Raw genomic sequence first — 27397 nt, forward strand, 5'->3', positions numbered from 1 at the left:
GAAAAAATAATAAAACAAAATGCCAGAAAAAGAGTATCTGCTTCTGAATCACACCACTGAAAACTCAGAAGCAATTGGGCAATGGAATAAAAGCTTTAGTAACATGAAAGAATCTCAAAAATAAAGGCCAAGGCTGTCCAGAGAGCCCTATCACCTCTCAGTCTCTCTCTCTCTCTGTGAATGGGGGAATAACTAATCATTGAACCTAAGAGAAAAATGGGGTAAACAGAACCATTCAGAATGTTTACCTCTCCAACCAAAGGTTTCAAATTACTTTTCTGTGTGTTCTGCAACATCACAACAGAATTCATATGGGTAAAATGAGAGCAAGCAATTAAATTGCAACAGCAGTTACCATAGAATGAACACACTTCAGAACATCACATAATCCATTTTTCCCCACTGCCTGAAAAAAACCCCTCTAAGGACTAGACAACAACTTACTTTCTGAAATTTGTACACAGACATAATTAACATCAGGAGGAGGAGGAGGCTCTCCCCATCTATTACTGTTCTGCTTTATTCTTTGCTCAAAAGTGGCATGGTGAGGGGAGGATTCAGGGGTCACAATCCTTTTGGGAAGAGAATTCTAGAGAAGAGAAGCATGCAAAGAGCTGGCCATGATCCTTCCAAAGAATGAGGAGTGAAGACTTCTGTGCCCAACAACCTCAGAGCATATACCAGGGTTGCTTCAGCTCAGCCTCTTCTTCAAACACACTCCCCCCCCCAAAAAAAAAAAAAAATTCCACCAGGATTGCACCAGCACCCTTAAGAGGCTTTTGGACATCCATGTGGCTGATGCACCAAAATGGGCCAAAAGGTTTTTCACTTCAGCAAATCAACCCTCACTTGTCTGGGTGCAGATTCTTGCCTCACCTTAGATTACTCCTCACAGCTAAGGTTGGATTGTCTTCTGCCTGGGGCTCTGAGTGACTGAGAGTGGTAGCAGGAGAGGGGAAAGGGGACTGCAGACAAATATAAAAATAACTTTAACATGTAGCTGAATCATGCAACACAACTGATTCTATTCTACCGATCTCCAAGTTCTAGAATCTGCAGGGACCCACCTGAGCACTGTGAAAGGGGGAACTTTCAATGGCAACATGCAAACAGCCTGGGAGGTAGCTAGGCAACTTTGCATCAGGTACTGATCTCTAGACACATTACTGACAGCCCCAGAAGCAGCATCTGAGATGCCAAAACAATGCTGCACTGAAAGTGGGGTATCTTCTAAAGATCCAGGTAACCCAGAAGCACTTTTAGGCCAGAACCGAGGCTGCTGTTAGAACTGCAGGGAGGGTCAAGAAGTAGCGAAGTCCAATCCATAAAGGTGATCCTCAGAGAATCATCGAATTGGAAGCATTCTTGAAGGCCATGCAGCCCAACCACCTGCTTGGTGTAGTACAGGGCCCTCAAACTACGGTCCGTGGGCCAGATGCGGCCCGCCAGGGTCTTGAATCTGGCCCGCCCGGCAGGGGCGAGCGGCAAAGCAGTGAAGTGTTCTGACTGAATGCAACAAAAGCATTTGGCAACAACTCCGCGCCCAGCCTAACCATACTCTCTGCGGCTGCATTGCATGCTGGAATTCATAGTTTTCTGCTAAGGCAGAGGGGCGTCTCTGCGTCTCTCCCTCCCTCCACCTGTGTTTCAAGTGTTCTGCTGAACTTTGCTCTTGACCCCTCCGCCTTCCCGTAGTTGCCTACTCCCCAGTATGGCAGAGGCGCCAGTCGGCTATGGTACTGCGGACCCTTTGGCTCTGGGCTCTCCATTCTGCCCGCCTTGTTGCAGCTGCAGTCACAGCAGCGCCGCTTAGTCCTCGGAGCCCCCTCGGCCCACAGGCACCTCCTGCGGAGAGGCAGGGGCCGCATGGTGCCTGGGTCACCATGGCAGCTCAAGAGCACTTGCCTCCATGCATGGGCTGGAGGCGGAGGAGCCAAATGAAGCCCAGAGAACAGACAGCTGGACAGGCAGCTAGCTCTTGCAACAGACCGGTGAGCAGAAGGAGGAGGAGGAGGAAGAGGAGGAGAAAGAGGCACGGGGACCTGCCTTATATCAAGCCAGACCATTGCTCACTATTGCCTACCGTGGCTGGCAGCAGCACCCCAGGGTTTCATGCAGGAGGCTCTCCCAACACCACCTGGGGATGCCAGGGGTTGAATTTGGGCCTGCCACGGAGTCGTCATTATTATTATTAATTGAATTTATATACTGCCCTATACTCAGAGGTCTCCGGGCGGTTCACAGAACAAAATCTAAAACCACAATATATATATATATATAATCAAAATAAAAACAACAACCCAATAACATCTTCCCCCCACCCCACCCCGAAAAGAACCACATTTAAAAAGGGCATAGGATGTCAATCAAATCAACCAAAAGCCTGGCTAAAATGGAATGTTTTTGCCTGGTGCCTAAAGGCGCCCTTTTTTTTCAAACTCTAGTCCGGCCCCAACAGTGTCTGAGGGACAGTGAACTGGCCCCCTGTTTAAAGAGTCTGAGGACCCCGGGTGTAGTAAATGAGGATATCAAGAACATCCCCAGCCAAGGAGAGTATATCTTCTCTCCCAGAAAACAGACACACACACACCCCGGTTAATCCACTCCTGTGATAGGGATTCGTCATATATCATTTGGTTGAAGTAGGAGGCTAAAATGTTTGTGCATTTTGGCAACATCATGTGAAATGTATAAGGTGAATATTAACCAGCACTGAAGTGAGCTACAGAAAGATGCTAAAACAGCTTCCCTCATGAGCCGTGAATGTGGGAACTTTGTGGATTTAATATAAGACATATTCACTCCTTTTTAAGCCAGTGCGTGTTGTGAAGACTTTTGCTCTACAAATATAAAACTCCATGCCCAAGAGAACCAGAGTGGTGTGGTAGTTAGTGGCAGAAGACAGCCAGGCAACACTTGGGCTCAAATCTCTGCTCAGTCATGGTGCTGTTCACTGACTGACCTTGTGACAGTCACTATTTCTCAGCACAACCCACCTCACAGGGATGCTGTGAGTATAAACAGGGCAAATGTTATTTAACATGGAAAAAAATGAATTAATGTATATATTGACTGGCCCAAGCACATCTGGAGAGAAAGGAGGGATTCGCACCTGGGTCTCCCCATTCCAGTACAAACATCACACTGGCAAACAAATGCTACTAGTCCACAGGAAATTTCGCTAGTTTGTCTGCTCACAAATATTTAAGTTTCCCTTTTGTGGCACACCAACAGTTTGCTTTTGTTTTCTTTTTAAGAAGTACAAGAAAACACATCTCCCTTCCAATTTGCAAAGACTTCCTTGCTTGGTTGCCTTAATTGGCACAGGAAAACAGGTGAGTGGCTATTTACAAGTCCGATTATTCCAGTGTACGTGTTTAGGGAGGGGGGACACAAGCAGTTTTCTTTAGTTTTAAAACATTTATATTCCGACTTCCAAAAGTAGTACTGAAATTATCATACCCACACGCACACAGGCTTGTTCCCATGTGCATATTTCCTTCTTTAATGACAATCATACCGAGTCCCCTGCTGTGTATTTTCAGCTCCTGATAATTTGTAATTAATCCTAATCAACCTACGTGGTTCTTCAAGCAGAGGTGTTTCCGCCCCAACAGTCTGCTGACTCACACTGTACAAAATTCACATATGAATTCTTAAACTGCCAGGTTAGCATGCAGCTTGCCTTCATTCCTAAGTGACTGAAGTTCTGGTAACAGGCTGGTCAGTGCTGTGGAGTCCAAGCTGTGAAAAAGAAGTCTGTGAAAAGGGGCAAGGAGGGGGAGACTGAAGGGAGTCCTTAATGGCTTAACAGAAGGGCACCTTGACAGGATGGCTTCTCACCTTGTTTTCCTGGCAGTGTAAATGGATGCATGTGCTTGTCAATCCCGCTTACTGCCTAACAGTGAATCTGTCAAGTAACTTCACATTTGCACCAGGTCCTAACCTCTAAATAAGTTATCAAAGACTGGATTAAGGGAGAAGCTGTGTAGAGAGAGGAAAATTCTGGTTGTATGCAGAAGGATCTATTGTGGATTCCCCTAAAGCAGGCATAGGCAAACTCAGACCGCCAGATGTTTTGGGACTACAACTTCCATCATCCCTGGCCACTGGTCCTGTTAGGGATGATGGGAGTTGTAGTCCCAAAACATCTGGAGGGCCGAGTTTGCCTATGCCTGCCCTAAAGAGAACCTGCTCCTACACCAGGCTTTACTAACCTAGCGCCAGTAGGAGTTGCAGTCCAACACCTCTGGGGGGCAGCACATTGGCAAACACGCCTAGACTCACTCCATCACCCCTCCAATACCAGCAAATGAGGTGGGTGCTTCGTTGTGGAGGGCTACTCAGCACCAGTACAGACCATAAGTCTTCAAGGCTATGTAGGTGGGAGCCTACCAGCTAGAGAAATGTCTTACCAACTTGTTGGAGGTCTATCCTCCGAATCTTGGCATTTTGGTCCTCTTCTGGGAAAGGATAGCTTCACTTAACTATCCATGTTTACTAATACACCCTCCTGCTAATCCTTCTCAAGCAGAAATAAAACCATCACTGCAAGGCATCTGGAAATGCAGATAAACATCACACTCCAGAAGCAGCAGTGCTTTCCTTGCTCGAAGCCTTATGAGTCTTAAAGATTAAGAGATGTTGTTGTCCCCGCCCCCCTCTGAGCTGCAACCAGAATTTTCCCTCCACCAACCAGCTGTGAACAAATTAGAAGTGGCCCTAACTAGTGGAAGCTCCCTCTCTAAGCATATGGATCCAATTAAGTCACAGCACAGCTGATTTTTAAATAAATCTTCCTTGAAGCAACCACAGAACTTGAAGAATATATATATATATATATTCCCCTACAACTCTGAAGAAGGGAAGGCAGGAGAATTGTATTTGCATAAGGAACACTTCACCAGCCACCCCACTGCCTGTAAACACAGGACTCCTTGCAGAAATAAATGCTAATTGAGAACTCTTCAGAAGTCTTTCCTCCCACTTCACCAAGCAGCACTGATTTGATCAATCCTCTATTTCCTGGCTTCAAGTTGCCAGCTCTTTCAAGGACCTGGAAGGGAGGGGGGTGTTGCAGAAGAGGCCTCTGCCTTGAAAGTGATTTAAAACTAAGCCACTTTTTGGAATATCTGGTGCCCGCCCAAAGAGCCAATTGCAAAGCAGTCACCACAGGCTATCCTCTATCTGGCAGCAGCCGCTGAAGCCGGGAGACAAAGGAACAATTTTAAATAATACTAGGACCTATTTCTGTCCATCATTCTAGCCACACATACCCCGTCTTATTCCCTCAAAGCTATCAAAGATTTAGGGTGCACAGGGGCACCATCACCTGGCAATTCTTGACTCTTCCCGTCTTCCTGTAACCTGAGGTTTTTATTAGCAGTAAAGATCTGAACAGTGAGTAATATCCATGCTACAGACTTTTATAGGAGTGAAGGAAAATCAATGCTGCCTGCAGCTAGGTGTCAAGAGCCAAGGGGGTAGCAGGAGAGAAAGGCTGTGGAGGTGGATGGCGCCTCCAGCCATAATTCAACCTGTCCCCACACAAGGCAAGAGTATGAACAAATGTCAGGTGTTATACAGCCTGCTGCACACAGTCATCAATATCTCAATTTCATCACTTGCTAATACCAAGTTTTGAGTAAAGTAGGAAGAAAATCAAACTGTTTGCGATGCAATGCTGGTTGTTGCAACGCCAGTATCAATATTCAACTCACTTCTGGATTTCCAAGTATCAATCAAGGGTCTTTAACCTAGAGATGTTGTTTGCAGATGATGCAGCCTTGACAACACACTCCAAGAAAGCTCTACAGCAGGGGTCAGCAACTGGTTTGTGGTTTTGCCTGCAGGGAGTCTGGCTTCACCACCACCCTGACGAAGATCAATGTCCTGGATCAGGACGTCACTAGTACTCCAGGGATCAGCATTGGTGACTCCACGCCTGAGGTGGTAAGCGACTTTTTCTACCTGGGTTCCACCATAAGCAGCAATCTCTCCATCAATGCTGAGCTGAACAAGTGTATTTGCAAGGCAGCTACAGCAATGGCTTGCTTTTCCAAAAGGGTGTGGGAGAATATGGTGCGAATGTCCAATACCAAGATGGAGGTCTGCCAGGCTTGTGTATCGAGCATGCTGCTTTATGGAAGTGTGTCAGGGGCAACTTACAACGACCAGAAGCGATGTCTCGAGAATTTGAGCATCACATGGCAGGAGAGAATCTCAAAGAGGTGCTCCCCCAAGCCCATATTCCCAGCATGTGCACACTCCTGTCTCAATGGCATCTCCACTGGCTTGGTCATGTCCACCAACTGGAAAATGGCAGTATCCCCAAGGACGTGTTCTACAGGGAGCTGGCTTCAGGCCCCAAGGCTGATGGCAGACAAAGGTGTCTGCAAACATGGCATGTGCCTGAACCACATGTACAACAGAAACAACCTGCTACATATACTGCCTTCTTTTACTTTTCAGCAGGCAATTGCATAACTATGCTCCTTTTACTATGTATTGTGCTCATTACACAAAGAGACAGAAACACACACACACAAACATCCAACCTAACTTGTCCCAAATTGTGCATCTATATAAATTACATCAACCCAATACATTTGTGTAATCCATGCGATTTATTTTCATAAGAGAATATATGTATTGCAGAACCACAGATATGCCTGGACTTGTAGGACTTTCACACACAACAAATAAAAGTGAGTTGTTGGTTGTTGTTGTTTTTTTAAAAAAAGCAAAACAGCACAGCAACATTCAAATAACTCATGCTGAACCCTTGAGGGCTTGTAATTTAATGGCAAACACACACTAGTTAACAAGCTGTAGGTCAAGTCAAAACACGTTGGAAGAGGCAGCCCACTATACTTTAGTGCCTGAGGGAGATAATCCAAACAGTAAAAATATGGGAAAACAATTGACAATTTGCTGCCTTTTAATATTTCAAAATCTGCTACCTGCAGCCAAGAATGTACATTTCTTTCTTTCTTTTTTGGTCACAAGTAGTGGCCAATGGGAATATGCAACACCCAACAAGCTCCATCCATTTGCCATAGCTGCAGCATCCAACTCCAGGGATTAATGCAATATTTTCCACCGCACATATTCCAAAGCAGTGCAGTTCCACACTCTGCTGCCTGGGATATTTTTAGAATTCCAAGTGCCTTCACTGATTCCCAGCTGTGTGTGGTGCTGATGTCACAGGTGAGACAAGAATTAAATAGATATTTAGTACGTGGAAAGGCTATGAGATATGCTTCTGTGATAAAGCCTGCTGGTGCCTATGGGGAATTCAGGCTTTATTTCATTTGGAAGTGAACTTGGATCTTCAATTAGGTTCCTCTGGAGCAAATGAGACAGCAAGCCCTCAAGGCACAAGCTGATTCTTCTTACCATTCTGTATCTGTACGGCCCCTCCTGTGCAATTGACTCTAAAGCAATGTTACGAATCATCATCATTATCACCACCATCTCCTCTTACTCTCTGTATCACCTTTGCTGGACAAACCCCTCTCTACAGCATCAGTGTGTTTATGTGGCAGAAGACTGTAACCACACAGTAAAAAGATACCTAGAAAATTTCTGATTTAATTATTTGTACAAAATAAATAAATAAAATACCATATTACGGAATGAATTTAAAGCAGTGCTAATTTACTGCTTCACCTAACACAGCCAAATGAATTTACCAGGCTTATTTATAGGTGGCCCCACAAATTCAGGCTTATGGATGTATCCAGGGCATGGCAAACACTTTGTTGCATGATGTGATGGTCCCTGCTAGCCCAAGGAGGTAGTGGTGCGGGTATACCTGAAGAAAACTCACCTGGAACCACACATTTATGCCAATTACTGCCTGGTCACCAATGCACATTTTCTGGGCAAAGTGACTGAGAGGGTGTTGGTGGTTCTACTGCAGATGGTCTACTCTTGGATGTAGCTAATTATCTTGGCCCATTACAGTCAGGGTTCAGACCCACTTGGAGGACAGAATTGGCCTCGGTCATCCTGATCACCTTCTTAGGGGGAGGGAGAATGACAGGGGGATGGGATCTTATTGATTCTCCCAGAGCTCTCAATGGCTCTGGATACCATTACCCACAATAACCTTCTGATTAGACACTGTAGATTGGGGCACTATGTTACAGTGGTTTTAGTCAATTCCAGAGAGTCTGATGGGTGACTGTGCCTTAGCTTCCTTGCAGTTGATCTATGGGGTGCCACAGAGCCTGATTTTGTCCCCAGTGCCATTTATATCTCTATGAAGACATTGGAGTATGGTCAATAGAAGATCTGGGGAACAGTTATCACCTGGATGCTGAGCATACCAGCTCTTATCATGGGCCCTTCAGCTCCATCAGGATCTGGCATGCTTTGGCAGCCCCGGACTGCCAAGAAGAGGAAGGAGAAGAGGAGGAGGAAGCAGATGGGATGGAAGGTGGGGACTCAGGGATGGAGGAGAAAGTTCTTCCTCTTGAGACTCTCAATGCCGGAGCAGAAGCAGATCTGCTGGCTCTCTCTCCTGCAGAACAGAGAGCCTCCTCAGGGTGAGGGGGTTTTGACAAGTGAGGGGTAGGATGAACTAGAGGAGGTGGCAGCAGAGTTGGCGGCTGAGGTGCAGGGCACAGTCTTGTCACCAAGAACCAAGTGCTACCTTCATACATGGTATCAGTTGCACCTGCCCAGAAGGCATGCACATCTGCAGCAGAACCATAGTGGGATTACTAAGAGCAACCCCAAATGTTTAATAGTATCATTTGGGACCTGCTGCTGCTACTGCTACTGCCCTGGACTGACCTGCTGGGAGCCTGAAGGGCCTTGCCCTGCTTCTCTCCACCTGGCTGGGGCGGGGCCTGACAGGCTCCATAAAGGACTGCTGCTGCTGCTGCTGCTGCTGCTGGGCAGAGAGGGCTCCATTTTTGTTTTGTGATTGATATTAATGCTGTATTCTTAGTTTTAGATTTTATGATTTATGTGGAAATTGTTTTCCATTTGGTTGTGTACTTTTTGATGTGTTTTACTTATTGCTTATGACTTTTGTTATGTTGCTAATTATAATAATAATAATAATAAATTTTATTTATATCCCGCCCTCCCCAGCCGAAGCCGGGCTCAGGGCGGCTAACAACAATCAAATAATCAAACAATCAAATAATCCAACATTCTAAAAATATTTCATTATAAAAATTAATTAAAATCAAGTTGATGGCAACCATTAAGCAAAATTCTGTGCAGGTTGCCAGAGGAGGGAGTCAGGCTGCGCCCTGACCAAAGGCCTGGTGGAACAACTCTGTCTTGCAGGCCCTGCGGAAAGATGTCAGGTCCCGCAGGGCCCTAGTCTCTTGTGACAGAGCATTCCACCAGATTGGAGCGGCAGCCGAGAAGGCCCTGGCTCTAGTTGAGGCCAGCCTAACCTCTCTGAGGCCTGGGACCTTCAGGATGTTTTTATTTGCAGACCGTAGGTTTCTCTGTGGGGCATACCAGGAGAGGCGGTCCCGTAGGTACGAGGGTCCTAGGCCGTATAGGGCTTTAAAGGTAAATCTTGTCATATTGTAAGGTGCCTTGAGCACTGTTTTAACTATGGAAAGGCTGCATACAAATAAAATGATGGTGATGATGATGATGATGACCATCCTAGGCAGCCTGCTTCAGTCACAACTGGACCTGCAATCTGCAAACAGTAAATTTGATGTTCAAAGCAGTGGGTTTTATGAGCTACCTGAGCACTTTCATAGGATGGTGTCAGCCCTTCTTAAGTTAAAGAACACTTGAAATCTTTGGCAATCCTTTTCGATGCTTTAGTCCTGCTTCCAGTGTGGCTTGATCAGGGAAGAACATCTTCATTTTATTGGAAGAGTGTAAAAGGAGGGGATAATTTGCAAAATAGGAGCAGAAAGATTTCAATCATTCCTGCTGGAGGCAGACCTGGGAAGCTAATTGCTTGAAGGATGTTAAGGACTGGTCTAAAGGCACGGACTGTGAATAGAGAAGGCCTTGCCAAACTTCCCAAATGCAAACAGAGAATGGCTGAGGACTAGACTATGCTGCCCCAGAGCTGTGAACTGACAGCTATCTGCAGACAAGGAAATCACATGAAATATGAGACAAATGAGCTTGTAACCTGCTGGAGAACCAAAGCTGCTATAAGCACTCCTTGGAGACTAGGGCATCCAAACAACAAACCCAACATTTTCATCAACTTTTTATGACAGCAACCCAATTAAAGGAGAGCTGGATGACAGGATTCACACCAAACATGGCTTGGCGAAGGCGTTCAGTACCTCTCATCTCCCTGTTTTATCAAAGCAATCACTCCCTGCTCTCCCCACTATCACTGCCCCCCCGCACATCCCAATCTTCAAGATTGATAATAAAAGAGAAATCTGATTCCCCTCTAATAGGTGTCAAGATAAAATCAATGGTCTGGTCTGCCTGAAATCTCAGTAATAGAATGTCTGTGTGTGTGTGTGTGTGTGTGTGTGTGTGTGTGTGGTTGTTTAAGAGAAGAAAAACAAAAACATCACCACCACAAAACAATGTACACGGCAATGGGGAGTAGTGGAAGGGATGGAAATTAAATTGAACAGAGCACCACAACAATTTTGTGGTTGCTGCACCTAAGAGAAGTAAGAAAAGCAGAGACAACAGCCCCACCTTCACTTTGAGAAGAAAAAACCTCAGTCTCATGAGTTGGCCTCAAACAATAAACACCTTAGAAGTTGCTATTAACAGGAAAGATGGGGAGTAAGGAAGCAAAGCACACATTATCTTTTACTTCTACAACAATTTCTGCTCTCTCTTCTTCACAAACAGCAAGTATTTTAAAAAACCAAATTTCAAAATGAACAGCTGGTTATTGTTTATCTATGTTCTGAGAAGAATCATTCCATCACCACCACCACCACCACACAGGTCACTGTTTCAGAAGGGAGAAAGTAAGTGGTGCCTTCATAAAATGAGATTAGTTGGGGTGGATTCCAAAGGAAGAGTGTGCAAAAAGGCTCCCCCACCCCACCGCTTGCAAAGTATTTGTGTCACAATACTACAAGATCCTCTGCATCAAATTTGTGTCTACTTCTCTGCTAACTTTCAGTTAAGAATCCTTGTCAGTTTCAAGAAGGAAAGAAGAGATGAAAGATCAATGCATTTAGGATATGTGTTGGTGTCACTTCAAATACAAGCAAAACAATCATTTTTATTTTGCAACCAACTCACATGTGGCAGCATCTGAGTTCTTCCCAAATAAGCCTGGACAGTGAACAGAATATAGTTATAGTAGGAAATCTTGGAAGCTGTCCTCAGTGGTCTGATTTCAAGAACATAGAAGAAGCCAAGAGACGCATCAGGCTTGCACAAAACACAGGTTTGCAATTAGTAACAGGATCAATATCAGCAGTAGAAGTCCATTCGTTCCAGTGGACAGAGAGTTGCACTTGGACCTGAGAGACCAGGGTTCAAGCTCCAGCTCAGCCATGGACTCACTAGGTGGCCGTGAGCGAGTCACTTGTCTTCTTAGACTCAGTTCCCCACCTGCAAAATGGGAACAATAGTGACCTACCTCATGGGCCTACTGAGGACATGAACGAGTTGGGGGTGGGGAACCACTTTACACAAGGAACTGCTCCCTCCTCCTTCTCTGGGGTGGCAGCCACATAATCAGATGATGGACATAATCCTATGCAGTCTCAAATTACACCATAACACTTTCATGAATGTGATGGAGGGGAAAATAACATGGTCGAGTTTGGACCCGACAGTTACAGAAAGCAAATTAGCAAATTTTGCTACTCAAAATCCATTATCTCTATGAGAGGTTATAGCTGGGTATTTCCATCACTGATGGTGCATCCATATTTAAGACACTTGTTCAACTCTAATTGAACCTCATAATAAACAAATTTATGCATGTACATTCATAAGTGCATATGTATGTATGTATGTATGTATGTATGTATGTAGTACAGGAAAGCACAAAGGGGATTATCAACAGCAGGACCTCACACCTTTTGAATAGATTTTTCCCCCAGCTGGAAAACAATGCAGGAACATGAAAGAGATTTATAAAACCATAACTGAAATAGGGAGAGTATGAAGAAATGTAGTCAATCAGAGCAGAAAAAATTTGGAAATAGCCATGTAACTGCAGATCAGAGACAATGGAAAAAGTGGTACTTCTAACAAGCTATAGAACTCACTCCTCCAGGTGGCTACAATGGCCAACAATCCATGTCACTTTTTTTTTTTTAAAGACAGGATACATCCATGGAGGACAGATCTGTCAGTAGAGACAAGAAATAATAGCCAGAAGAGATGCTCCATATCTGAGGGCACCTCAGACTCTCAATGTGAAGCTGTGGATGTATGGAAAAATAGGGCTTTGCTTATGCCTGCATTCAAGGAATTAATTGTAACATTAAACTCTACATCTGATTATTAGTCTGCACTCAGATCCTTATTTCTAAGCATTCCAGGCCTCTGAACAAAACATTATCCAGTTATCCAATAACAGAAAATACTCCAGGGTCTTTACTGGAGTGCACAAAATATTATGAGGAATACCCTAGTATGAAATCATTATGAAAAGATGAGAGTGCAGGATGGGTTCAGCATCTGAAACGTTGTTCCCGGCTGAGGAAGGGCAGAAATACCAGATACCACCCCCAGTCATCAGTCCAAGGGCTGTAAGCTAGACCATGGCAAGCTTCCTGATGCTATTACCTGAAGAGTAATCTGTTCCATCTTCATCTCCAGGTTTCTGTTCTCCTCTTTCAACTGGCTTCGTTCAGTCTCCAGTTCTTCAATCTTTAATCTAAGGGGGGAAAGAGACAAACTGGAACCTTTGCTTTTGATACCTGTGCCACAAAAAAGTCTCATAATAACTGAGAGAAATGCTGAGCAGTGAACATCACATGTGGCCAAGGAAAAATTTCAGCCTCAGGCCAACCAAGGTCTTCTACTGCCTCATATTTATTGAACAGGCAAGAAGGAAGAATGGTGGTTTCCCTCCTGTAGAAATCCTACCCAAGAGGATGCTCATTTCTCATGTGCAGGAATTGGAAACCTGTGACCCTCCAGATTTTACTGGACTCCCAGCCTGCATCATTCCTGACCAATGGGCATGCTGGCTTAGAGCAAATAAGAGTGAGTCCAACAGCATTTGGAGTCCCACATCTTCCCACTCCTGCTCAAGAGTCACAATGAATTGAGCAAATCATTGGTTCCTTACCCAGGATAGTTAACAACAATTAAAATCTTTGGATTCTTATATGCTGGGAGATGGGCTGTTTGTCTGCAGGCCCACAGTCTAAACAACCCTGTCAGTCCAGTGACCTCCAATACTGAGAGCCTCCATAATAAAGCTCTGCTGTTTTTATTGTAATTATTTGTATGTTTTGAACATATTTTATATATGCAAATAGTTTAAGTTTATTAATGTTTAATTATTCTTTAATGATCGTTTTCCCTATGTTTTTAGCAATTTTTGTTTTCCTCCATAGGCTGCTTTGAGTACCATCAGGGGAAAAGGTAGGGTATAAATAAACAAATAATTGTGGTGATGGTGATGATTATAATAACCACCTTTATACAGGATAATGAAGAAATAACCAAAAGGCTTTCATTTTGTGATTTTAAGATTTTAAGAGTTCGTTTGATTGTTCTGTCTAGAAAAGTTTTTTTAAAAAAATGTCTTTGAAAATGGTATTCATAATGTTTATTTAAATCAGCAAAGCCTGTTTGTCAGCAAGTAGGATTAAGTAAACTTCCTGGGAGACAAGTAAGATTTTCTTGCTGACACCTTATGAGAAGCCAGTCATCGGAATTGCTACATTGTAGATTATTTATATTTTCAGCACTTAACAGCAGAAAATAATGTGTTTCTTTCACCCCATTCACTACAAAATTGATCACAATCAGGAGTCAGTTTCTCAGGGACCTGTTTGCCTTATATCTGTATCTTGGAAGAAACAATCCCCCCACCCACCCACCCATCCTTCAGTGCTGGAGATTTTTGTGTTTTAGGGCTACATTTCTACACCTACGTAGAGCTCATAAGAACATAAAGAAAACCCAGCTGGATCAGGCCAAGGGCCCATATATTCCAGCAACCTTTTTATACAGTGGCCAACCAGATACCAATAAGCCAGCAAGAAGGGCATGAGGACAACTGGTATTCAGGGCCACATGCCTTTGATCCTAGGGGTAGGTGCACACAGAGCCTTATCTTCTATGAATCTGCCTAATCCCCTTTTAAAGTCGTTCAAGTGGGTGGCCATCACTGGATCTTGTGGAATCAAACCCCATAGTTTGACTATGTGTTCTGTGAAGAAGCACATCCTTTGGTCTTCCAACATTCAGCACCAGCAGATGCACCTGTTTCTAGAATTATGAGAGAAGGCAAACAAAAAAGGACTTCCTATCATTCCCCCCCCCACACACAATGCATAATTTCTCACTTTTATCAGCCCCGCCTCCCACCAACTCACTATTTTTCTGAACAAAACAAAAAAAAAGCCTAAAATGTTGTAACTTTTCTTCACAGGAAACTTATCCAGCCTGCTGAACGTTTTGCCCTTTTCTGATATCCTTCTAAAGCTTAAGTGACCAGGACTGTGCACAGTATTCCAAGTGTCAAACCACATATTTGAATAAAGTTATTGTGGTATTGGCAGTTTTATTTTTGACTCTAAGCTTCAATGTCTTCTCTCCACTGACTGGTAGTCATGCCCCAGTTGAAGATGTTCTCAGAGAGAACAGGCACTCTACACATGTTCAAGTGTGCTTTCTCCTTCACTAGTATTTCTGCTTCAGGGCTGAGCTGAAGGCGTATTGCTTGGCCAGTTACTGCAGATCTGTGGTTCAAATTGCGCCATGAATCAGACAACACCGCTAAAGAATATAAACCGCTCCCCCCATCCACCCCTTTCTAAGAAGAGACTGTGGAAAATAGGAAAAAAGAATTTCAGCTATGAATAGTGCTTCAAATCCCTTGAAGGGTTTTCCTGCAACAGATGTAATTGAAATTAAAATTATCCCAAAAAGCAGGCTCTGAAGGCATAAAAATGCAGCATTTGAAGGCACCTCCATGGCCCTCAGAGAGCATTTTAGCTCGAAGGCAAGAACTCAACCATACTGCCTCTGCTCTGAGCTGTGAATCTGTTTTTTCCAGGAGGTTGGCCTCCTGAGACACACAGACACACACACACACTTGAAATGTTCAGGACTTAAGATATACTGTATCCAACTGCATATACTGCATATACTGTATCCAACAATTACAACAGTTTATTAAGAAGCAAGAAACCCACATCTGACATTCATCTAATTTACCTGGTGCTCCTATGCTAGTCTTACTGCATGCCCCTTACAGAAAATCAAAACTCCCCTGAATGTCAGTGATAATCCTTTATTTCGGACAGCAAAGTACTGAGTGCTTGTCTTTTTTGAAACATTAATCTGGCAAACATTGTCATAAACATGGGAATGAACTATTTCTGATGTGGAGCCATCTCCATCTCTGCAAGAGACAGAATCTGCTAGCTTTTCCATTCTCGTCCACTTCAATAATCTAAGTTAGGATCAAGTTCCTTCTCCAGTATCCTGGTTATACCCCAAATAAGGCAGCACCAATTGGCCATTGGCCTAAGTGTGGTGCTATTCTGGTGATATAAATAATTTTCCAGGGAAATTCCACGCAGTCTTTGCTTCAGTAGGTTGAATGCTGGTCGTAACGTGCCAAAGGATTTGGGAGGGAACCACAAGTTGATGGTACAGCACATGCTCAGCGTGGAGAAACTAGAGGGGTTGACTGTCGAAACTAGAGTGGCTCACACATTATGGTAAGCCAAACTATGGTTTACTCTGAAAGAACAAGCTTGTGCACCCCACTCCTTCCTTGCTCAAGTCAGAAGGAAACAAACGAGAGCACTGGTTCAGTTTTATATATAAATCGGGATGTGTTTGGAGAGAGAGAAAAACACAAGTACTAGTTCATCTACATGCCCAGTCAAACTGAGCCTTTTGGGGATAGAGACCAGTTCACATACAACTGCTCTTAAATCCTATGGGTCTTTGGTATAGGAAGACCTATAAATCTGAATAAATTATGTGCTGGACTGTGGCTAGTCAATGAGCTTGCTTTGTGTCCCTAGCACTTTAATGCTCTCTCTCTCTCTCTCTCTCTCTCTCTCTCTCTCTCTCTCTCTCTCTCTCCCTCCCTCTCTCTCTTCAGATGAATTTGTCTTCCAAGGATCCCCAAATCTATCTACGATGAAACCTACACCATTATAGATTATTCTAGAGCATGGATACTCTGTGAAAAGAGGGTACTGCCAAGGGCACCTCCATAATCCTGTATGAACTGAGAAGACATCCTGGCTCAGGGGTAGGAAACATGGTGTGTCCCAGAAGTTGGACTGCAACTCCTATCAGTGCTGGTCACTGGCTGCCCTGACTGGGGCCAGTGGAAATCAATGTTCAGCAATATCTGGAGGGTATCACATGGGCTTCCCCTGCTCTAGAGCAGGGAGGAGACAGGATTGCAGCGATGGTGAGGCAGTCTCCTGGGAATGCTTTCTGTCTTAACTGATCTTGTTGGGAAATCCCCAGAAAGCTAAATATACCTAGCCGGCTGAAAAATCACTGTCTTCATTGTTATATCACACAAACCTTTCAGTAGCCACAAAGGAAACATCAGCATTATGAGAAACACAGATGGGGGGTAGAAGACTCAAAAGACAACATCAAGTGCTGTGGCCAGGCATAAAACAGAGGGGAAATGAACCCTGTGGGGGCAAGAACCCTTCAGACTAAGCGTTCCAAAGAGCAGCGACACGGGATGTTGGGAGCAGCACAACCTCTAGCAAGTGTGACTAATGGACACTGGCAAGAACATGACTTTCTTTAGAATTACTGAGGCTCTACCCAGTCACTAAATCCATAGACAACATTTAGGATTTACTGGAGTACTTGTTTGACAGCAGAAAGAAAACGTTAAAATTTGTTCCAGCTGAAGAGGTCTCTTCATCTGCTGCTACTTAAGTCTTTGGGGGTTTAAAAAACAAACAAAGCCAACCTAATAGTCATGTTCCTCTTTTTCATCCTTCTTCTCCTCCTCCTCCTCGTTCAGGTAAAACCTGTTACTCTGCAAACCTGTTCATTACAGCATGGTCAACAGAATCAAATGCCAAAATTAGCCTTTAGTCACACAGCTAATGTGCTTTATGGGAGGCAGGGTGTAAGTGAGGGACTGACAGTGTTAATATTGCTTTTGTCATCTCCTCAGAAGTAATAATGTTGGAAAAGAATTTCACATTTAATGTTATAAAATGTTTGATAAAAAGAGTGCTTTGTTCTCATGAGTAGGAAGGGAGGAGGGGAAATAGATAAAGTCTTTCAAGCTTCCCAGGGAAAATTTACTTTCCATATTAAAGAAAAAGAAAACAAAGGGTTTCTATCTTTCTTTTTAGAGCCCTCACACATAGGCTATGAATACAGATTTGGGGGATTAACACAGGGTGTCTTTCTCCTCCCATTTCTGCATTTGTTTTTCAAATGTGTGTGTTTAATCACAAGGTCTGTATGGAAGACACCTATAATAGTCTTCCTCAACCAGGTGACCTGACATTCAGATGTTTTAGACTGCAACTCCTATAAGTCCCAGTCAGCATGACCATTTTGCTGGGATCCAAAACACATGCAGAGCACCAGATTGCTGAAGGCTGCTAAAAGCACAGAATCCTTCCTCCTCCTGAGCCTCCCTCAGACACAATAAAGGATTAAAAAAACCTAATTACTAGTCATGTGATATGGATGGGGTGGGATAGACTGATGAAAGGGAAAGTGGTTTACCTACTTATGGTAGATTTTAAGTCAGGACCACCTAGTTCATAGCTTCATCTCTCAACCATTATGCTACGGGTGTGGAACCAAGGAAGTCTCACATCCCTTGGCTCCAGCGCTGTAGGTTGGTCACAAATTTTAACAATGCCATGGATAGGGTGAATACTGGCAGTATTATCACTGAATAATAATTCCCCCGCCCCTCTTTTCAAAGGCAGGGTGAAGTATTTGAACACTGAATTTCTAGAAGTTCCTGAAGTTAAACAGCAAACAGCAGATGGTAGCTGAGGGGGCAAATGTAAGATACAATAGAATACATTCCCTACGTGCTTAGGTTAGCCTGGAGGTAACATGGGACAGAAATAAGAACTTAAGAACCCCAATGGATCAGACGAAATGTCTGCTTAGTCCAGCATTCTGTTCTCACAGGTGTCAGTACTTTTTTCCTCTGTCCTGACAAGGGCTTGTTGTAAGCTGCATTTCTTCAAGGTAGCAGGCAAAAGAGGGAGGAGGAATGGACAGAGAGTGCAAATTATAAACTTGTTACTTCCAAAGGCATCAGAGATGTCATCAAGCCTGGGAATACTTGAAAATCCGACTGTTTTCCTCTTCTGTCCTTGACATTGTTGGCAAATGGATGTGGCAAATGTTGATTTATGAAGATTAACACTTATTAATGGGCTTTGGAAGGGAAAATCAAAAGCCTATAGGTTGTCCTATTTGGGGAAGGTGCTGCAGTCCATGCCAGCAGATCTGGTTAGTCATTGATAAAATGTTTTGAAACCTTCCAGCTCCCAGAAGGCAAGGAACAGAAGGCTGGTTTTACCGATAGAGCTGCACCATATCAATCAGAAGAAGAGCATGCGTATTGTTTGCAGAATTTTTAAATTTCCCTGTAACATCATGCATACCATATTTCAGAAAAGTAGGAGAACTTTAGACTCTCTTTGCTTTATTCAGTTCTCCAAAACTATATTTACTACAACAGGTTTCCCCAGGTTTCTGCCCTTCACGTGTTTTGGACTGAAAATCAGTATGCCCGGGCCTGGTGAAACATAAATATTGGCATCAGCAGAATCACAGAACTGGATCATCCGTCTCAAAAATACACATAATAAACTCATAAGAGGAGAGGCAGAAGCTGCAGGGTGAAATAAAGAATGGCCCCTAAACAGATGGACTCATTTTTTTAAAAAACCCAATTGGTAAATCATTAGCTGTAAAGCAAAAAGGGGGACATTCCTGTGGTCAATTCTGAAGCTGTGTTCTACTGGGACGGTTGAGCAGAACACGGGACGCTTTTTTGCTGCATTTTCCCTCGTTTATATCAAACTGATTGAAACCTTGCGTTACCAGCCTAGAGACCAAGCAAACTACACATTAAGAAGAACTTTTTAAAGTGCAGCTTTTGCACAGTCAGCTGCAAGGGAGAAATGCGTAGTTTAATCTTTCTTTTATACCACAGAGACATCCATACTTTAAAAATGACAACAGAGAAAGCACATTTGAATGTAAAGCAATGAAAACACAACTGCAAAGTCTCCCATCAGACCAGGACACTCATGCAAGTCATCACAGATCTAACAGGCTTCGTCTGAGCTTTTTATTTTAAATTAAAACAACCAAACTTTTCTTGTTGCTGCTGCTCAGTTATTGGTACAACTGCCTTGGAAAGGGAGCTGTAAAAGCTTTAATAACAGAACGAGGAGTTATCTATTTCTACCACAGCTTTTATAAGGGCCTCCGAACCCTCTGCTGGAATGCTGTTTTATAACTTCTCTCTTATTCAATCACAACATGTACACCTCTGCCATCTGCAACAGCACACTAGGGGGACTATTTTTTTTCCTGCTGGAAGCACATCAGTGTTACAAAAAGGCAAGACTCTGAGTCTTTCTTACATGGATGCCGACAGATCCTCTGTTTAAAAGGCAGGCAGCTAGTAAAAATCAAAAACAAACAGCAAGGCTGGTTCCATGGGGAGGAAAGCAAATGCAAGGGATAAGCGAGGAGGGAGCCGCAGCAATGCCAACGAAGACTGTACAGGAGATTTAAGAGGTCCCGCCCTCATAAAAAAGGGGTGAGGTAGATGGCAACCCAAATAACAAACACTAATAACATGCCAACACACAGCCGTAACACTTTAATAAAAATATGAAGGGGAGATAGTGTCAGCAAATAAAATAGACATAGATTAGTTTATTATGAAATCAGTTTCAATAACAGTATGTGTCTGTGGGAAGGGATGGTTATTGTTTAGCTGTTTTGTTTTTAATTATTTACTTGTTTTTATCTTGTATTTTATTCTGTGAACTGTCCTGAGATCTGATGATTAAGGGCGGTATATAAATCTAATAATAAATTATAAAAGAATGACAACAATATTAGGGAGACTAGAGGTCATGACAATTTGTTTGTTACTATAAACATTTCAATTTACACAGACACACACACCATCCCAAAGAACACAGTTTGGGTGTATTTCAAAACTTTTTCGTTTACTCTATAGGGAGCCCACACCAGCAATTACTTATGTACTAGGGGCTTCCCTCCCTGCCTGTGTTGCTCCTACACACCATGCTGCCAACCTGCGTCCCTTTACACCTCACCCAACCTCCCCAACCTACAGAGCTCCTTCGACCCCTCCATCCTCACCTGCTGATGCCCCATTGCCAATTCCCCCCCCTAAACTGGTCCAAAACTTCCCACCCCGCCTGTCACAGCTCACTCCAATCCCAAGACCCCCAGTAATGGAGAAAATGAAGTCTTTCTCCCCTTTGCCCGTCCCTAGCCGCAGACAGTAACACTGTCACTGGCAATGGGGAGCAGAGTGAATAGGAAACGGCCTTCCACAGCAACCATCGCACCCACATTGACCTGCTGCCCATCTGCCTGCAGCTACCTCCTCCTCATCCCAGAAACCATTTCTCTCTTGTGGGCAGTTCTCCAGCAACTGCCCTACTTTACTGCCATCTTCTTCCTCCCTGCTAAGACCAAAGCAGTGGTATCGGTGCCTGATGTGTAGCCAGTGCAGAGGACGGTTGTGGGGAGCTGCCCCAGCCTGCTCCTCTGTGGTTCATCTTCAATGCCCGCTACCTGCACTGACAGCTCACTTGCCCACCTGCCTGCCTGCTATTCTGCCTTCACACCACAGTTGGCACGGCTGCCTTTTGGTGACAAGGCAAATTGCAGTGTGACAACATTTTTTCTTACAAAAATATGGCGAAGTAAGATTGAATAGTTTTATATTTATATTGGTGCAAAGTACAGCACGGTTTAATCATCAGTGTGATTTGAATTAACTAAGATTCCTTTGGGCTCATCACGCATATCCAAGTTAGCTCGCATTTTTGCTCTCCACACTTGCAGTCCCAGAACTGATTTAACTGCAGTCTTAAATTATCAGTTACCTACTTCACAATAAATACAATCCCTGAAAACCATGGGTGAAGATGCCTGTATTAGGATTCTGAAGTGAGAGAACAGTTTGTATTTATTGTGGGATAATTTGCAGCTCAGGAAGCAAAAGCTACCACTCAGTGTTAGAATGGCTGGCTACCATCTGTTTTAGGAATGTGGAACCACACAACAGTCAAAGTAGCTTTGGAGGGTGGGGGAAGGTTAATGAAGTACTATGGAAGTTAAAAGATTATAGGAAGCAGCAATGTGGATTTCAGCTCAGCACTTTCTAATATTGTTCTATCTTTGGGCTCCCCCTCTGCAAGATACCTAGAGGTGGGGTGGCTACAAAAAAGGGCCTTTTCTGAAGTGGCTCCCCGTTTATGGGATGCTCTCCCCAAGGAGGCTCACCTGGCACCATTTCATTTCATTTCATGTTTATACCACTTTATATTTTTTTGGGGGGGGGGGGGAATCTCTAAGCGGTTAACAACACATTAAAACATCAAAGTATACAATCAAGGCAACATAATTAACAGGAAACTAAAATATTATCTGAAAGATTTCAAAATAAAACATTGCAAAGGAGGTCAACTATAGAATTCACATTTAACACAGCAAAGTTAACCCCCCAAAAAATCAGAAGAAAACATTACCAAAAGAAGTAAAGTATAAAATGCACATTTAAATTCATTATATATCTTTAGGCACCAGGCAAAAGCTTTCATCTATAACCAGGCCTTTGACCTTTAACAATCTGTGACTCTTTGGAAGCAGTTGGTATGTTTTTAATGTTATTTCTTCTTCTTTTTTTCCTTTTGGTTTTAATGTATCTATGTGGGGGTTTGGGTCTGTTAGTTTGGTCACTTTCCTTGCCCTGGATAAAGCAACCAACCAAGATAAAGCCGCCAACAAATTCTATAGAGAGGGGGGTGCAGAGGAGCAAAGCTTCATTTTGACAGACATCTCATCTCTTAGCTTTGGGTATTACAAACTAGAAAGAAAAGCCACCTTAAAATGCCTGCTTTTCCACACAGGTTGGCAAACTGTTCAAGAGTTCTGCCCTCTTGTTTTCAGCCTGCCAATTAGCCAGGAGAGAAATTTTAATCTGAGATTATAGTTTAGTTAATTAATCATACCAATTAAACTTCACAGCCCTATCACTAAGGAATTTGATTTCTTCTTCCTAATTAGATGGTCTTGGTCTCTCCTCTTCTCCCTGGGTGCCCTGAAAGGAGGAGAGGAGGCTCACCTCAGCGCGTTCACCTCCTCTCTAGTGATGAAGACACTCTGATGATGGGCGCCCGTCTGGCTCTTCAGCACCTGTAGCTCTGCCTCCAACTGCAAAGCAAGCAAAGGGATGCAAGTGAATCTCTCCCTCTTTGTTTCCCACTCCCCAAAGACACATAGATTTACATAGGAACACGTAGATACAAAAAGCGATGGAGGAGACAAGTTGATGGGAAGAGTATAATCAAAAGGGAAATTGTGTCCATTCCTGAGTAAGCAGCAGGCCTGAAGGTTTGAGTAAGCACCTCCTCACCTGTCATGCCTCTCACCTTGGTAAATAGATACCAAAACACTGCTTTATGGATCATACACTACTGGTTAACTAGAAGAGGGAGACTTATTCAGGGTATTCTGGCTTAATTTGTTTCCACTAGTGCCACTTCCAGGGAGGACAGGATCTCTGCAGTAATGACATTTTAGCGGCATCTGTACAGTAAGCCCATAAATTATACAGGAGTTACGTTCTGGAGGTCACGCCTGACGCCAAAATCTTGTATAGTCAAAACACATTGGGGGAAACTGTAGGTGGGGTTGCCATCTATCTATCATCTATCTATCTATCATCTATCTATCTATCTATCTATCTATCTATCTATCTATCATCTATCTATCTTTGCTAAGTGTATAAAGCTGAATGCACACAAATGAAATGCGCATAGGTTCTGAGTGTATAGTAATCAAATAAATGTCTAGAGAATGCTGAGGGTCCTCAAAATTGATCTTCCTCTAAAAGAAAATGGTCTGCCACCGAAGCAAATGCCAGACTACTCCATCCAGTTCCTCCCCTTGTGAATATAAAAGGGAGAGCCAAGCCAGAAGCTTCCTTGTTTCCTCAGTTCCTGGAGACAAATAGGAACAAGATAGTAGAGCTTCAAGGACTAACGCACGGGCTCTGGGCTCTCCAACATCTTGCACCACCAAAACAAACAGATAGCAGTCAAATAAAGAACATATCCTCGTGATGCTGACACAAAACCCTGACACATACACTAAGCAAAGGAATGGAAAATCTTTACCCTTGCTCCCCCGCCCCCCAAATATCTATGGCAGCAGTGTCTCACTTCAAATGTAACTAACCCATAGAAAGGACTCTATGAACTGGGAACAGGGATGTTGTATGTACCCTTGCTGTCTATGAATATCCTGCAATCAAAATGATTTTTCTAAAAAATGCACATACCCCCTCCTCTAAAATAAAAGCATGCTGAAACAGCATTTGCCTCCACATATCTGATTAAACTCTGACAAGAGAAAATGTTTTGGGTTGACTATAGATCACACTGGCTTGTAGGACATCTGTCTGGAAATGTTAGAACATCCTTCAATGCCACCCCATCCTCCCGGCCAGCCCTCCCATCCCACCCAAGCCAAAACAAAGACTGTTCTTTCCTATTCCGTTTTTCTCTTTGCCATCTGCCATTTCTTTAAATCTCCACAGAAAAATGTAGTGTTTTCTGCACACGTAGGAAAACAAAGAGCAAGCGCTGCCTTAATTAGAGATGCAAACCAGGGGAAAAACCACACACCAAGGGCTCAGTCTTCAGCACCAAGGGAGATAAGCTATTAGCATACAGTATCCTTCAGCAGTGCTGGCGAGACTCACACAGCATTCTAATTCCACACTGGAGGAGGAGTGGGTCCAAGTGAAGCCAGATGGTACTAGGGCTTTGGCTTCATTAGGCAGGGCAAGAAGGGTGGGTGGGGAAAGGGCAACTTGTTGACAACTGTAGAGCCACTCCTCGTCGTAGGAAGCAGTCAGAAATGAAGCTGCCAGAGCATATCAAAGGTTTGCAAGGCATAAAGGACGCAGAGGCATAACTATTAGAACTAAGAGTGTGGAAAAGAAATGGCATCACTATGTTGTTTTGCCAACAAGGAAAGGAGATTCAGAATATTCCATCCCCCCAAAAAAAACTAACTTCTGTTTGCTTCCCAAATCCAGTCACAACAATGGAGAGGGGTGGGGAGTACAGTTGCACCTGTATCCCCACAATATAAAAACAAAATAAAGTTAATGTATATTGGCTGGCCGATAAGATTATCACAGCAAGAAACATTTCTCTCAATTTTCTGATTACAGAGCTTCTCTCTCTCCTAGCACAACCCATTACAGATGGCCAGGATAAAGCAGGTGCCCCAGATAATTCCAGGGATGTGAATTCCAAGGCATCAGGCCTGGAAGGAAACTTTCAATTCCACCCCACCATTCTAGCACAAAGCCATTTATTATGTGCTTTGTCTTACCATTCCTGCCGAAGGTTGCAATGAGGTTTGTTATTATAGTTCTGTGCTGTTCTCTGGTCTGCGTGCGGACAGCATCCAAAGATGCAGCACCAGTAAATAGGCTATTTATCATTGGCTAAGCGGCCTCAGCCTTGAGTCCAAGTGCCACCTGCTCTCTTGACATGAGCAGATAAATTGCTCCTGGCTCCCTTTAGAGGAAAAGGCAAGGGGTTAGTAATAGATTGCTGTGGCTTGTGATTGTGTGTTTATGGCCAAAGGAAGGAGGTTGAGCATATTATGAAAGTGTGCATATATATGTGGGAGGGAATAGCCTGTATATTTCTGAGTGATACAGCGAAGGATGTTAACATTGGAAGGATGCTAACACGGCAATGTCTACTCCCAAACAAATCCCAATGTGTGGATTTGTGTTTTAATGGCTGGTTTTTTTATATAAGATTTTTTGTCTTTTATGTGTTTTAATTATTGCTATATTTTGTTATTTATCTTTTGCTACTTATTGCCTTGGGCTCTGTCGAGGAAGGTGATTCACGGATCCTATAAACAAGTAAACAAGGTGTTCCTAGTGGTGCTGATGGAAGCTGCAATTTCCACATCCTCCCTTCACGGCAAAGACTTGTTAGTATAAAAACAAACTGCCCCAAAGGGATTATTACTTACCTGATAGTCTCTCAAACAGAAGATTCCATGAGGAATTGATATCACATTTGAAAAATGGAAGCGTTGTTTGATAATTTATTGAATTGCAGGATTTCATCTTTGGACAAATGAGAATCCTAATGCTGTGAGTGGGTCACCAATCCCACTGAGTTGATGAATCACTTAACAGCACTCCACAGCTCAGAATCAGCCCCCCCATTACACCTGCTATACTGAAAGCTATTATGGACAGCCTATTCTTTATATCAGCCAAGGCCTTTATGACATGACTAAGGGCACATCCATAAGTAAAATCCTAACCTGTGATACATGTGTAAAATGAAAGCAAGATGAAGTGTTTTGACCATGCAGTACAGTTTTTGGACTGTGCTAGAGAGTCTTCTGTTGGCTTCACCAAACCACTTCTATAATTTATGACTACTCTCCATCAATGCAAGACACACTGAGTGTTTGCATCTTCTTATAGTATGAGAATGTGAATTAGGTCCTGAAATTGGCCAGGCCTGTTATGTTAGAAACTTCCTGCCCTTGCCTGCTCAACAGAACAAGACCTTCTGCCTGGACAGAGGGTCAGAAACCAAGGAGGAAGTAGCAGCAGATCCTGAGGGAAATAAGGTGGTTTTGTGGGAAGCTGAGCATATGAGCACAAGAACAGCAAGCAGCTATCTCAGGCAGAGGGGTCTTGGAGCAATCTTGAAGGGATCTTGGACCAGATTAGATAGAATATCTCTCTGAGGAGCAGAGACTTAAAAAGGAAGTTGCTGCCAACTTCCTTTTTAAGGAAGTTGCCAATTTCAACAATGAGTACTCCGTAAATTTGTTGTTAGCTCTGTCACACTATGGTCTGTAACTGGTAGAGAGCTCCCTAGTGCTATTCGGCTTTCCCGTGTTTATGGTATCTTTCATTACATGACCAAAAGCACACACTGACCTGGCTCACACCTCTACTCCTGCTCCCCGGCCAGGAAGCAAGTTAGAGTCTGGCCTGTTGCAACATCTGAATCTCTCCAAACAGCCAAGAGCAGAAGCCAAGGAGCAAAGTCAGCAGTTGGAAGAGCAGTTAACCCATAATGCTATTATACTGAAAGAGCAAAACAAGCTCCATTCTCCATGTTACTTGCTTGCATTCATCCACAGCATACTCTTAACTACAGTGGTACCTCGGGTTACATATGCTTCAGGTTACATACGCTTCAGGTTACAGACTCCGCTGACCCAGAAATAGTACCTCAGGTTAAGAACTTTGTTTCAGGATGAGAACAGAAATAGTGCTCTGGCGGCGCAGTGGCAGCAGGAGGCCCCATTAGCTAAAGTGGTGCTTCAGGTTAAGAACAGTTTCAGGTTAAGAACAGACCTCAGGAACAAATAAAGTACTTAACCCGAGGTACCACTGTATAGTTTAATGTTATGTGCAAACCAGGCTGCGTGTCAAACTTATGTAAGGGCCACTCATTTAAACAGAGACATTAAAATGTCACTGGCATGATTTACTGTTTCTTTCCTAATCATGCTTAATGTTGTGTTTGCTTTTTTGCATCTGTAGTATGTTCAGCTGGCATTTCCAGGGTGCTATACAGAATGTCTCAAATATATTTCAGGAGTGGTGAAAGGAAAATGTTCATTGTTATTTTTAAAATCCAATTTGCACCATTTTGTACCTACCAACACTGAATTTCATCTAACAGTTTGCCAAACAATGGGTAAGTGGTAGGTAATTGCCTAACACTCTTTAGTCTACTTCCAGTATAATTATCTCACATAGTTTCTATCCTTTCTATTAATGAAGATGTTAAAACAAATCTGAAAATGTATGGTATTCTATTTGTGAGAATGTACCATTCAGGGCCAACCTCCAATGCTAATCCTCAGGGAAACAATAAAACCAGAATACTTTGGCTGGATGCACCAGAAATAATATATGCATTTCGGCAGAAACCAATAACATTTCTAATATGACTGT

At 43.3% G+C, this 27397-nt stretch overlaps 1 protein-coding gene across 1 annotated transcript in view; it reads right to left on the reverse strand.

Annotated features, from left to right (window-relative positions):
* The window catches only part of MAD1L1 (mitotic arrest deficient 1 like 1), a 461411-nt gene that overhangs the window by 209302 nt on the left and 224712 nt on the right, over nucleotides 1-27397 (reverse strand). Inside the window, exons 14-15 of the mRNA XM_083585714.1 lie at nucleotides 22496-22584; nucleotides 12724-12814 (exon numbers count right to left, since the gene is read on the reverse strand). Coding sequence (XP_083441840.1) covers nucleotides 12724-12814; nucleotides 22496-22584 — 180 coding nt within the window. The remainder of the gene's footprint in view (nucleotides 1-12723; nucleotides 12815-22495; nucleotides 22585-27397) is intronic.

This window comes from Podarcis filfolensis (assembly GCF_964270895.1).
Source record: "Podarcis filfolensis genome assembly, chromosome: 14".
In the NCBI taxonomy this organism is placed as follows: domain Eukaryota; kingdom Metazoa; phylum Chordata; class Lepidosauria; order Squamata; family Lacertidae; genus Podarcis; species Podarcis filfolensis.